This window comes from Indicator indicator, chromosome 1 (genome assembly GCF_027791375.1).
Source record: "Indicator indicator isolate 239-I01 chromosome 1, UM_Iind_1.1, whole genome shotgun sequence".
NCBI classification, from domain to species: domain Eukaryota; kingdom Metazoa; phylum Chordata; class Aves; order Piciformes; family Indicatoridae; genus Indicator; species Indicator indicator.
In genome coordinates this window covers 30,163,683-30,178,085 of record NC_072010.1, presented here as the reverse complement: position 1 = coordinate 30,178,085, position 14,403 = coordinate 30,163,683, and the positions used below count along the sequence as shown (strand labels likewise).

The following is a 14,403-nucleotide window of genomic DNA, read 5'->3' as shown; positions in this document are numbered from 1 at the left end:
CCCCCAAACACTCCCTTTCAAACCACAGAACATTGCCTGATTTGCAACAGTTACCTGACGTCGCAGTTAACATGAATTCGGCAGTCAACAGTCACAAACGCTTACTAAAAACATAGATATGTTTCCTAACAGTAAAGTGAAGCTTTATTGAAGACAACAATGCTTTTGTAAGAGTGCAGGGTGCAAGTTTTCAGTATGAAGACATTCAGAAGATTTGCTGCTCAAAAAGGATCTTTTCAAACCCTGGTGGTGGTGTATGATAAAAGTCACTGAACTGACAATCCAGAATGGCACTGTCATCCACTGCAGGAGAGAACCAAACAGCAGGAATTAGAGAAGGAACACTTAACAATTTGATCCCCTTCTACACCACTTTACTAGATTACACACAATGTGCTAACCATAAGGAATATTCTCCAATACAGCCATTACCTATATGCAATACAATTAAAAGAAAGCTCTTCAACAAATTTGCTCAAGGCCTACACAAGTACTCAGGGAGAGTAAATTCTCTATTCTGCTGTTTAGTCTGTTGTGACTCTTGGTGCAGGCAATGAAAATGTACCTCTGATTTCATGGGACCACTAGCAGAGCTTCATGCAACTCCCTCCAAATTTTCTACTCTAATTTATCCAGAAAATCTGCAGATTAGGGATGCTATCAGATACATAACGCAGGACTGCCACCTCCTCGGCTGCGTATTTTTCTGCCTACTTCCTAATTCTGATGAAGCCTCAGGTGTCTGCAATGATTTTTTTCTAGAGGCTTACAAGTTTCAGATGTCTGCAATGGCTGCTGTCAGACCATCTGTTTTAGCATGTGATGCAAAAAGAGCTTCTTTGACTGCTTCTTTATGTTGGAAATTAGTGGTTTTTTACAATACCTCCCCTAGTTTTGGACCCTCATCTTAATCTGACACACAGCATTACTACCTCCAAAGTATAATACAAAAAAGAAACTACTGAGAATTTTTAGAGCAAAGCTTTCATGTATTGCATTACTAAACAAATATCCAACCAGCCAGAAAAACAAGATCTCTTTCAAGATGAACCTAGTACACTAGCAACATTAGATACAAACCAGAAAAGCTTCACTTCCATATTTTGGTTTGGAATTTAGAGATCTCAGAGCCAAGGTAGAACTTTTTCCCTTTAAGGTTCAGTTAAAACTCCTACTAGTACATTTTTACAGCGCTGTATTACTTACGCAGCATTTGTATTTCACTTTTGCAAAAATGCCCGAGGTTCCCTACAGCAGTTGGAGGGAACAACCTTTAAGTCTGTTTTTCTGTTTTGCATTCTCATGCTTGACACAGTGCTTCTTTTCAAAAAATATTTATAGTTATAGTCTGAATTATGGACAGACTAACTGCTTAAAAAACTTCCCTATAGTCAAATCCTTTCCCATGACCAGAAATTTATGTTAAATTAAGGACATTTATAGTTAAAGTTTGTATCAAGGAATTACCAGACAAAAGCAATTTGCAGGCTTCAGCTGTTACAGTTATATGTAGGAGATGTGATAATTATGGTGAAATTATGCCAACTTGTGGAAGATGATAACGAGCCTGACAATAAAAGGCCACTGCATTCCCCAGGCATGGAATTTCTTTAGCCAGAAAAAGATGATTTACAGTTGGCTAACATGCCACCAAACATTTCCTGAAAGCAACCTAAATTCTTTATGCTATGTAACACCATTTCCAAAACATAGGGAAGTGCAACAATCAGCTGCCATTAACACAGCCACTCTCTTCCTGCTGCCCATGAAGCTTTTTGCACAAGGAGACCCCACAGCGCTGCAGGGCAGCTACTGACTGACTGTGAGAGCATCTTAGCAGCGCCATCCCGTGGCTTAAGAACACAGGATGAAATGCCCAGATACACCAGTAACTTGTCAGCTACGTTTACAGACTTCAATGGCCCTAGAACTATTTTCTTCCTGTTCATAAAATTCAATATTGCAAATGTATCAAGATATAAATGGGAAGGTGCCAACAATTCATCAGGCACCAACCATGAAATGAAAAAATTATCCATATCACATAGCTGACAGTATCTCAAGAGAAAAAACATTTTGGAAGAGGCTACTACTTAAATGAAGCTCACACAGACGAAGAAATAGAAACTGGAAATGGCTGTGAGTGTAATACAGGGAACACAATGAGCAGCTCTCATTTGCTGTAAGTTACAAGCCAGCCCACAGCATAGCACTGATGATGCACTGAGCTTGGGGAAGTGCTGCCTTTCAAATGAGATGTTAAACAGCATTCTGACTACTTGGGAACTACAAAACTACCGCCAAGTTCTGGAAGAGTAAATTGTTAACACATCTCTTGGCCAAGTTCCAGCTCCTGTAATTCATAAATTCTTCCTTAAAGTGCCTGAACAGGGAGTAATTTGATATGGTATTTGTTTCTTGTTCAAAACTGCTGTGTTGTATTGATGATTGCTGGCAAAACAGCTACCGCAACTTGGTCACCAGTTGTTGGGTTTCAAAACTGGGCATCAATCTGGTACAGCAGCAAAGAGCTGTACCACTACACAGCAAGAAGCTGTACTAGCACTACACTGAAGTTACTTCAGTAAGAAAACACACACAGCAGTTCCCTCTTTATTTGTATTTTACACTGAACGCATTTATGAAGTATGTGAAATTAACAGGCAAAGATAACAAGCTTCAGAGATAAATCAGATTCGCCTACAAGTCTACATCAGTTCAAATTTGAGGGCTGGACTGGATGATCTTTGAGATCTTTTCCACCTAGATATATATTCTGTGAATTTGTTTGGTTTCTCTTTTTTCATCTGCTTCATTTTTGGTTTTATGCTTGACAAGTTTTAGACTGAGTGCAGCAGCTCCCCAGCTTGTGGACACTGTATGTGGTCAGTAAGCTGTGCTTTTTTTTGCTAATTATTAAGTGGCACTAAAAGTGAAGTGAAAACACACTTCTGCATTTTTCTTAAGTTTGTACTTTCATGCAATTTATTGTTGCAGTTGGGAGAAAAAAAAAAAAAAAAAGAGAGATTGAGGTGTGTTCTATTTAAGTAAGGAGAAGAATACATAGCTCACAAGACAGACTTGGTATCAAAAAATATTGTCCCTACTATGAAACAGTGAAAATCTCTGACTTACCATAGACCACAGGATAGACAGTCCCTCGGATTCCTGAAGCTGGACAATGCATATTCTTCCCATTTAAATATACATTTAATTCTACATGGTCATATGTAATACCCTATAGAAAATTAACAAAAAAGCATCAACAAGTTTGTTTGTATAGAAGCGATACTTAATGGACCTTTCTTAGCCACAGGCAAATTTTAACACCATTATGCAAACCACAGCATCCTAGAAAAACTCACTTGAAGTATTTCTGCAAAGGTCTAGAATCACAGAAAACATCCAGTTGGAAGAGACCTCAAAGATCATCTAGTCCAACCCCTGACCCAGTTTAGGGTCAATCCTAAACCATGTCCCTAAGGACCAAGTCCACACACTGCTTAAACACCTCCAGGGATGGCGACTCCACCACTGCCCTGGGCAGACCATCCAATGTTTAATAACCCTCTTTGTGAAGAAATATTTCCCAGCATCCAGCCTGAACCTCCCCTGGTGCAGCTTGAAACCATTTCCTCTAGTCCTGTCGCTTGACACCTAAGAGAAGAGGCTGGCCCCTTGTCACTCCACCTCACTTCAGGTAGTTGTAGAGAGTGATGAGGTCTCTCCTCAGCTTCCTCTTCTCTAGACTGAACACCCCCAGCTTCCTCAGACACTCCTCGTAGGCCATGTGCTCTAGACCCTTCACCAGCCTTGCTGCCCTTCTCTGGACATGCTCCAGCACCTCAATGTCCTCCTTGTAGCGAAAGGCCCAGAACTGAACACAGTACAGGAGGTGTGGCCTCACCAGTGCTGAGTACAGGAGAACGATCACCTCCCTGTTCCTGCTGGCCACAGTGTTTCTAATACAAGCCAGGATGCCATTGCCTTTCTTGGCCACCTGGGCACACTGCTGACTCATATTTAATCAACCTTCAACCAATACCCCCAGGTCCCTCTCTGAGTTGCAGCTTTCCAACCACACATCCCCAAGTCTGTAGCTTACCATGGGGTTGTTGTGACCCAGGTTGAGGGCCTGGCACTGGGCCTTGTTAAACTTCACATAGCCTAGGCCCATCAGTCTAACCTGTCCAGATCCTGCTGCAAAGCCTCCCTACCCTCTAGCAGATCGACACAGCCACCCAGCTTGGTGTCATCTGCAAATTTACTGAGGGTGCACCCAATCCCCTCATCCAGATCATTGATAAAGATATTAATGGAACAGGCCCCAGTACTGAACCCTGGGGGGACACCATTAGTAACTGGGCATCAGCTGGACTTAACTGTATTCACCACCATTCTTTGGGCCTGGGCTTCCAGCCAGTTTTTAATCCAATGAAGAGTGCACTTATCCAAGCCTTATGCCCCGAGTTTCTGAAGGAGAATGCTGTGGGAGACAGTGTCAAAGGCTTTAGTAAAGTCCAGGTAGACAATGTCCACAGCACTTCCCTCATCCACTAGGCAGGTCACCCTGTTGTAGAAGGAGATCATATTAGTCATAAGTTAATAAACGACCAGTAACGTTTACTAGTCATTTATTAGAAAGAAATCTTTACAGTGAGGGTGGTGAGACACTGGAACAGGTCACCCAGGGAGGCTACGGATTCCCCCACCCTGGAGGTGTTCAAGGCCAGGCTGGATGAGGCTTTGACCAACACGGTCTAATGGAAGGTGTCCCTGCTTATGCCAGGGTGGTTGGAAGTAGATGATCTTTAAGATCCCTTCCAACCCAAACCATTCTATGATTCCATGAACTTATTTGTATTTTCAAATGCTCAGGATTCCTTAACGTTCATTGAATGTAGATGTAGCATAGCACTGTACACCACTGTCTTACAAAGATATAAGATCTTACAAAACAAATTTCAAAACTGTTCTTCACCATGTCAAACAGAATTTTCAATGGCTTTGAATGTTAAGCAGTTTGCAGTCCTCTTCTTTGTTATCTCCTCATGGAAATAACTTTAATAAATAGTGATACTATGGATTAAATTTATCTGCCTATAGGGAAATGCTCTCAGCAAATTTACTCTGCCAGCAACAACACACCATGGTTTCATACACAACACTATAAATATGCTGACTACAGAGCACAAAGCAAACACTAAAAAGGTAATACATCGCTTATTTGTCAGCTAAATGCTTATTCTCAATCTTTGGTATGGCTGAGTGTGACAGGTTTTGCTGTAAATCAGTACTTCAGAAATGTATTTTCAAGACAGAACAAAATAAATCGAAATTTATGAAAACTAGGGAGTTTGCAGCAACATATCAGCTACTTTTCCTGTGATTAGTTGAAGCTGTTCAAACTACACAGGCTGACCAAACCCTGAAACAGCATGCAACCCTCAAAAAAACCCACAAACAGTTTCAGAAATAAACTAGAGTATCTGAGGCTAAAGGATGGAAGCATCAGCCTAAGCTGTTTGGGCTTCTAAAGATGAAATTTCTAGCCTTGCTATATAAAAGGTAAGGGTACCCAGCAAGAAACACCAGCAGTGATAAATGGTCTATAATTCACTGCATTGATCCTATATATTTTTACAGCTAAATGTCCTCTAAGAAGACATTGAAAAAATGATAGCAATAAAACAGAATCCTTTGAACAAAGCTACTTAAAGCTGTTTTGAGAAACCTGGAACAGTAAAGTTAAAAAAATGTTAAGATTTTCCATTTGGTCCCATTCTTAATTGCTTTCCCAGTGAGCATTATCCCCTCCTCACTTAATACCTCTCCCTCCCTACAGAAGTCTGGCTAAAAATACAATCCATTTATCACCTGGAACCTATCCCTGCTCAGCTGTGTCTTTCTAATCACTAAGCAGTTAGCTATGGAATCTTGAGTTTGTCAGGGCATGGTGCATCCTAATAATAAAGACATTACAATACATTCCAGTACATTATTTTTTCAGGAAGGTACCATCTCCATCAACTTACGACCCTTGTGACAGGAATTACGCATCAGGTAGATACTGCAACCAGGCTGAAACAGAGCATTAGAGGCTACTTTAAAAACACTGGCAAAGTCAGTCCCTCACTCAGAAACATATCAATGCTGAGAATGAAGTCCACTGATATCCCAGCAGCTGATCTGTTCAAACACAACAGGAGTTTGTAACAGCACTTTGCAAACCGGGAGATGGAAGTTCCACAATTTGACCAAAATGGTCAGTTTGACCAGAGAGCCCATAAACAAGAAGAATCTGTAAACAGCTCATGAAGTGAAGAAGCCTTAAGAAACTCACCACCACATCACCCTCCTGAGGAAGGTTGTTTGCTGGTAGCCTATTTTTCTCTTCATTGTTATAGTAGAGAGCTCCATCATTTCTCATCACCAGGCTATGGACATCTCGACCAAGTGGAATTTGATTCAAGTTTGCTTTCTGGGTTGCAACTCCAATACCCCAAATCCCTGAAAACCAACATTAACAAACATAGTATGAAAAAAACTCCCACATTATTTTCAAGACTACCTGACTGAAGAAGGACACCATAAAGAATGTATTTTTAATGAGTACCATGGCAGTAGTATCAGTAAACCTCTTAGAAATAGCAGGACTATCACAGTTTAGCCCTGGTCAGCAGCTAAGCCCCACACTGCCGCTCACTCACTTTACCCTGCAGGCCACAGTAGGAGGAAAGAAAAAGTAAACCCAAGAAGACTTGAGGATAAAGATAAAAAACGATTAATGAGCAAAGAAGTAGAAGAAAGGAAACAAAATATAACAGTGATGCAACAGCAATCACTCACCACCCTCCATGGGTAGAGCAATGCTCAGTCATTTCCCAAGCAAAAGACGGCTAACCTCCCTCAATCTCCTCCTCTCCCTTTTGCTGCTGAGCATGACAGTATGTGGCATTAAATATCTCTTTGTTTAGCTCAACTCATCTCTCTGGTTGTGTTCTTTCCCAACTTACTGTGCACCCCTGACCTTATTCACTGGAGGGGCAGAGTGAGAAAGAGAGAAGGCCTTGATACTGTGCTACACTGCTCAGCAATAGTTGAATTTTTTAAGTACTGTTTTGGTCACAGATCTAAAACACAGCACCACAGGAGCTGCTATGAAGAACAGTGTCTTTATCCCATCCAGACCCAATACATATAGGCACAAGAAACTGAAGAGCATCTATCCTGAAAAAGAAGGATCCAGAGAATTCTAACTTAATTTTTGTTCCCAGAAAAAGTATAGCAAATAAACTCTGACACTGTAGGAGCATGTAAAAAATAAATCAAACTAGCATGGATTTGTAAAGAACACAATTTCCTTTTTCAGCTGGTTAGACTAGTCTCAGGGAAAAGAATAAACTGCAAATATGATAGATTTTGATTTGGTAATGGTTTTGAAAGTCATAAAACATTGAAACAGTCAAATTATGAAAGCATGGTCTAGACAGTTACAGCAATAAGTGGTTAGAAAACTGTATTCCAGGACTACTCATCAGTAGCACTCTGTCAAATCAAAAAAGATGACTCAGTCAGGGTTTGAGGTTTTGCACCGAATGCACAAAGTCAGATACTGTTCCGTATTCACATCAGTGACTTGGATAATTTGACAATGTGCTTATTAAACATGCTGCCAAAACCAACCTGACAGGACTGCAAGCTCTTCAGAGGTCCCTCAAGTTTATATGATCCTAACAGTTTGGTTAAGAGGTTTGAAATAAGGAAAATGTATTTGCTCATTCTCAAAGAACAGGAGGTAAGTAGGAACAGTAAGTGGCACAAATACAGTAGTGGCTTGGCAGCCAGTTCATACAATTTGGGGGCTATCACAGACCACATGCCAAGCATGAGTCTGTGCCCTACTGTTGTGAAAGGCTTTTGGAGGTATGTCCTGTATAAAGAAGACATATAGTATGTACAGCAGATGAAGGGCATCTACTGCTGCTGCAACTGGGGCAAAGGATCCATTTCAAGCATCATACCTCAAGGCAAATTAGGTCATTTGCAGATATTCTAGAAGAAACAACAAACCAAATCAAAAGCGTGAAAACATCATCCACATAAAGAGACAATGAAAAACCTCCAACAATCCAGGACTGTTAAATCTACAGAACAACAACATGAGGCAAAAATTCAAGAAAATTAGTTTCAAAGGACAAAACTGCAGAAAAAAATATTCTAATATGCACATGATCAGAATTAAAAGGACAAGATTGTGAAGAAGGTTCAGACTAGACTTTACAAAACTTCCCAATAGTCAGGGTGATCCCATAAATGACCCCTAAAAGATTGTGCAGGAACCCTTCTGAGAATCTAAGGTTTAAGTTAAGTGATCTACAATTCTCCAGCCTTGGGGCACAGGAATAGATGAGACATGGCAGAGTTTATTTCCTCTGTTTCTCAAATACAAGAAGACAGATACTGTATCTGTGTGAATAACGACCATATATGAACAGCAGCTGCAGTGGATCCTTCCCCCAACTGAAAGGACACTAAGACTGCCAAGTTAAGACTTGACCTAGGGTTTACCTGCAGTTTAAAACTAAGCTGCTAGTTTGACTGCAATGTGTTGTGAACACATTTGTGTTCAAGCTGCCTGCACTCCAATCCAACTGAATGAAAACAATCCTTACCCAAAAAGTGCTAGGTTCAAGCTCCAGCTGACATCATAAGGTCTATCTCTGGACTAACACTTCCCTTCTTCTGCCCCCCACCCTCTACACGCTTAAGGAAAGAAAAGCTTCTTCACAATCTCCGTTGTTTTTAAAATATATAGGCTGACTTTCAGTGTTAGAATACAGGCAAGTGTGGAGTGCACTCTGCATTACTGAGGCTGGCAATATCACTAAACGCATAGTCCTTCCAAATTTTATTCACTTTCAGCTGCCTTGCATTAGATCTGCAAAAAATAAATAAATAAACAGTGTTGAAAGGTTTCTCTTGATAAGGCTGTGTCAGAGTAAGTGCTGAACACTTGACTTGAAGAGCACAGTGCAGCACAAGGAGCGTTACTCTTGCGTAGGCAAACACAGTGCTTGTGCAAATAGCTACAAATACCACTGGATGAACTGCGCTACTTAGAAAATTATACTTCATAACTACACAAAAAACAGTTCTAGAATATGCTAACTAGAAAACATCCACAGAACAGCACACAAACCAGCACAGCGTTTTAGTATCTGCACTCCTTTAGTAAAATACTTACCATTGTTTTTAATATGTCAGAGCCACAATTATTAAAAAAAAAAAAAAAGACATTTCCCTTTACACAATGACAATTTGTAAAACTCAAGAATGTAATTAGAAAGATGCCTGTGCTTGGTATTTGAGATACAACCACCAAGAGGCAATCTAACATACCTTCCAGTTACAAGTTGTACATTTTTGCTGACTAACCTGTGGACTGGATTTTAAACTCGAAATAGCTCTTGTTCTGATGCAAAGGTGCATTGGCTAAGCAGCCTCCTGTTCCACATATTCTTCTGCCATTCTTAACAATGACAACATCTGTTCCTGCAAAAAGAAAAAAAAAGCAAAACCAAAACAAAACTAAACAAAATCTTCAAAACATTTTTAGAAGTCTGGAAGCAGTTCTTAGCTGACGGCTAAACACTAAACACTCAGAAACAGCTTTTGCTCTCCCTGCCCCAAGTAAGAGTTTTGTTAGTCTGTAAGAATTATGATGTGCCACGCTTTGAAGTAAGAAAAGGAAGGCTGTTTAAAGGCTAGTCCATATTTCAACAAGAGTTTATTTAAAAACTATACACTGCTTTAATTTCACCTCTTGGGTTTTACAGCATCATGCTGATTACAACGTTTGCTCAGCCACATTAGAAGCATAACTTACTATTTAGTCAGAAAGGGTTCACTGTGAGACAAAAGCGCTATAACCCTCTATACACTGGAGAAAAAAAAAATCTGAAAAGAGAAGGAAAAGTACATCGGATACCAATTTTTGGTGGAATTGCAAGGTGTTTAATTATTCCTGGACAAAAAAAATCCTTTTATTAGAAAAATTCTCTGCTAAGTGTTCCTTCTCCAGTAGAAGATTTAATCTCCAGGCACTGCTGTCAGTCAAGAATATGGGAGACAGTCAAGGTCCATTGATGCAAGTGAAGAAAAAGACGATAATAATTGTGTCTGAGCACTGGATCCTGGACAGGACACCATCACTTTCCTTTTTGCTCTTTCCCTGACTCTGTGCACCTGACACACCTCACTTCTCTCCTCAACAAAGCCTAGGTATGGTTTTCTAGATAGTTCATGCTAAGGATGATGCTCAAAGAGCAGTATGGGCAAGACTCTGTATGGCTTGGCACCTAGTACATCTTCATGGCTGTAACTTGGTAGCCTCTCCTCTGAATCACCACCCCCTACCTAACCTGACCAAGCTCTTTAGCACTACTCCATCAGGCAGCCTTCCTCCTTCAGACATCCTCTCTGAGACTGAGGCACACCTCCACATACTCACTCTGCTGATAAGCTTCAACTGAATGTCAACCAAACTGAGATTTTTTTCCTGAAAAGCTGCCAAATCATTCCAAAGAAGTTGCCAAAAAGTGATTTTCCCAGAGGAGAGGAGAAACTTTAAGGGCAGGCACATATTGCTGTTTGGGACGGTACAGTTCCATCAAACTGGAGAGAGCCTGTTTACAAAGGCCTGCAGTGACAGCACAAGGGGCAATGGCTTCAAACTAGAGAAGAGCAGATTTACATTGAGTGTTAGAAACAGGTTCTTTACCATGAGGGTGGTGGAACACTGAAACAGGTTGCCCCAGTGGCTGGGGCCCTGTATCTGCAGATATGCAAAGTGAGTCTCGACAGGGCTCTGGGCAACCTGATCTAGTTGAGGATGCTCCTGCTTACTGCAGAGGGGGTTGCACTAGATGACCTTTGGAGGTCCCATCCAACCCAGACCATTCCATCATTCTATGAAATAGTTATGATCCAGCACAAGAAAGATATGGACCTGTTCTACTGTGTCCAGCGGATGGCCACAAAGGTAGTAAGAAGACTGGCGCACTTCCATTGATATCACGACAGGCTAGGAGAGCTGGAGTTGCTCAGCCTGGAAAAGGCTCTAGGGAAACCTTACAGCAACCTTCCAGTATCTAAAAAGGGTCTACAGGATGATGGGAGAGGGCCTCTTTGTCAAGAGAGTAGCGACAGGACAAGGGGTAGGGGCTTTAAACTGAAAGAGGATAAATATAGATTAAAGGAAGGAGTTCTTCACTGTGATGATGGTGGGGCGCCGGAACAGGATGTCCACAGAACCTGTGGATGTCCCCTCGCTGGAAGCGTTCAAGGCCAGGTTGGATGGGACTCGAGCAACCTGGTCTACTGGAAAGCGTCCTCCGCGTCGCCACCGCCCCGCAGCCTCCGCCCGCCCGGCTCCGGCCCGACTCAGGCGACTCGCGGAGGGGACACGCGGGCCCGCCCCGCTTACCCATGCGCTGCGTATCGAGCTGCACCGCTGGCATCTCCTTCAGCGGGATGCTGCCATCGCCGCCATCCTTGCAACACGGACAGCAGCAAAACACGGAGGCGGCCATGACCGGCCGGACCCACGGTGTCGCGCAGCCGCAACGGCAGCCAACAGCGGGAGGGCGGCCAGCAGCGGGAGGGTAGCAGCAGCGCCTCCTGCCGGGCGCCGGATGGTGCCGCCACGCGGCGTAGCGGTCTCACAACGGGGGAGTAATGCGCCCGGACGCGACATGGAGGGAGGCAGCGGGACATGGCGGGCAACATGCCCCCTGGGGCAGCTCGGCCCGGGACTCTCATGAAATCGAGTGCGGTCTAAAAAAATCCCCTTAAACCGCCATCTTTCCTCAGGAAGTGAACATTTAAATTAAAACGCGCGCAGCCGGAAACCTGCTCCTCCTCGTCCGCTGAGCAGCTGGGTGTGGCCGAGCGTGGCGGCGGCTTGAGGCGGCGGGGCGCTCGCCTGGCAGCGCACTGCTTCGCAAACGACCACCTAAAGAACAATCTCTCTGTATATTGAAAGAACAATTTATATAAATATATATATATATATATATATATATGAGAAACTAACTGAAAGGGAACAGTGATCATGATGATGGGGAGATGGTAGGTGTCACGTCAATGGATGCGGTGCTGGGCCATGTGGGAAGGGACTCCTTTGTGGAAATCACTGGTCAGTTATTCCTGGGTCCGAGTAACAACCACCACTTCCTGGCTTTTTTGGTGTTTTGTGGGGGGTTTGGGTAGTTTTTACTTGTTTTGGGGCGGGTTGCGTGCGGGTTTTTTTTTGTTGTTGTTGTTTCTTGGGGTTTGTTGTTGTTTGTGGGAGGGATCCTTTTTTATTATTTTTTAAAATCTTTCTCGTAAAAGTTGCAAATAGGACTCTTTGAAGTGGAAGCTGTGCACAGCCATGTGCCCTGGGGGCAAAACACCTCTCATCCAGGATTTCTTTACCTGCCTCTATAGCCTTTGCTTCCTATAGGAGGATGCTGTTTCTCATCTTCCAGACTTGTCCAGCTAGTGAGTCTTAACTATAAATTTTTTGGGGTTTCATTTGCTTCTAGAGTACTTTCTTAACTGTTCAAAAACTTCGGTAGAATGTTTTTCCTGATTTACTCAGGACCAGCTGAACTCAACTCTAAAGACTGACTGCTACAGTGAAAAGCCAGCATGCTATCATTGCACTTTTTTTTCCTTTTTTTTTTTCTTTTTTTTTTTGCAAAGCACACTTTGAGATCGGGTTTATGTCCCTTCCATAGAGATAGAAAGCCATGTAATTGAAAAAGCTGTAGCTTGACTTACGGCGTTCAGGTTACACAAGTTCTTATTTTGCAGAAGTCTTGGAGATGTCCCTACATCACACAGCATCCAGAACAGGTCACAAACTGGTCTCCAACAACTATAATAAATAGGGATAACATGGCTATAAAAGCCCACTTGTACCTATTCACATTTTTATTTCTTTATAGAAGAATATTCAATAAATGCTGTGCCATAAACTGCTGATCTAGAATGTTTTCCATACAGGAAATAAAAAATTTAAATACTTATATTTAAAGGCTTATATATCTCCAAACCAATTTGAGATGCAATTGTTGTTTTCCATGATTTTCAGATGGTGTCTTATTTTGTGGCACTTCACCTACAAAGCTTTAGCGTTTTATTACAGTACATACTATGATGCAGCTAATATTACCCATGTGGTACAATATTATCTGTCAGGAGAGTGGGGGAGGATAGAGGGTTAAGTGGATATTAAGAAATCCTTGTTAAAAGCAATCTTCATAGAAATATCTTACTGGTCCAGTGGGCTGTATCAGTCATGCTTACCTCTTTACTTGAAACATGAAGTGAAACATTGTCTTTTTCAAAATTGTGCCTAAAACCAAACTGATTTTAAGAGCAGCTTTAAAATATGTTTTCTTTCTTTCATTTGGCTTACTGTTACAGCCCATAAACATTTGGGGTCAAGAGCTCACTTCCTTAAAATATGTCAAACAGGATTAGTCTTGAGTTTGTAAGAAGTAAATATTAGGTGGAAACTGGTGTTTATTTATTTTGTATGGAGGGCACCATGATTCTCTTTGGTAGCTTGTTGTTCACATAATTAGTCCCATTTGAGTCACTGCGGGATTTTTATTGTCTGTCACACACTGCGGGTTTGTTACAGTAAATGCTAAATGACAAATGTTAATACAGTTTAAAAAAAAAATCAACTTAAAAAGAGACTTAACCTCCAAATGATTCCCCATCCCATTTTTTTTCTCTGTGCCCTAGTAAGTCCTTTCTTTCCGAGAATGAGCAATGGGAATACAAATCCATTTCACCACATGAAGTCAGCATTGCCAAATCTGTTGGACCCAAGGGGAGGGCCAGCAGTGATGGGCCATGCCTTCCTGCCAGTTTCTTACTCCACTACTTTCTTAACTTGAGAGGCTGGTTTTACAAGCTAGCAGACTGTACCACCTGTGGGGTAGGTACATGCCACAGCCTGGAGAAGTTAGTTGCCAGTGCTGCTCTAGAGCACATTGACTCCAGTACCTAAGCGCTCAGTGAGCAGCAGCCTCGGGAAACCAAGGTCAGTGCAACTCTCATCCATACATCCATCCTGTATCCTTTCAGGTACAGAGCCCAGTTGCTCATCACCCTGACAAGAGCTGGTGGCAGCTCAGTGACACAATGAGTTGTGCAGGAACAGTGGCAAAGATACAGCCTGACTGAGGGCTCTGGCACTAGACAAAATAAAGCAGGTAACAATGTTGCTCCAGTGGAAGTAAGGCAGAAGTAAGCTGGTCGGCTGGTGAGAAATATGGCTTATTTGTCTATGTTTCTGGGAGGATGAGGTGAACGATTTCAGCAGGATGGTGTGGTGTAAAT

General features: G+C 42.1%; 1 protein-coding gene across 2 annotated transcripts; it reads right to left on the bottom strand.

Moving 5' to 3' along the window:
* Positions 1-64: 64 nt before the first annotated feature.
* SPRYD7 (SPRY domain containing 7) lies at positions 65-11,594 on the bottom strand. Of its 2 annotated transcripts, XM_054385461.1 has the most exons (5): positions 11,489-11,594; positions 9,439-9,555; positions 6,344-6,510; positions 3,136-3,238; positions 65-303 (listed from the first exon to the last, which is right to left on the bottom strand). In XM_054385461.1, the coding sequence occupies exons 1-5, from the start codon at positions 11,592-11,594 to the stop codon at positions 206-208; spliced, it is 591 nt and encodes a 196-aa protein (XP_054241436.1). In that variant the 3' UTR covers positions 65-205. The 2 variants fall into 2 exon arrangements, with proteins under 2 accessions (XP_054241436.1, XP_054241444.1); XM_054385469.1 differs by lacking the exon at positions 9,439-9,555.
* Positions 11,595-14,403: the final 2,809 nt, after the last annotated feature.

Excerpts from the sequence above, each read along its gene's own strand:
- SPRYD7 (XM_054385461.1), bottom strand. The coding sequence starts at position 11,594 with ATGGCCGCCTCCGTGTTTTGCTGCTGTCCGTGTTGCAAGGATGGCGGC. Across the intron at positions 9,556-11,488 it reads GCTCGATACGCAGCGCATGG|GAACAGATGTTGTCATTGTT; the intron begins GTAAGCGGGGCG and ends TTCTTTTTGCAG. Across the intron at positions 304-3,135 it reads TGTCTATCCTGTGGTCTATG|TGGATGACAGTGCCATTCTG; the intron begins GTAAGTCAGAGA and ends TCTCTCCTGCAG.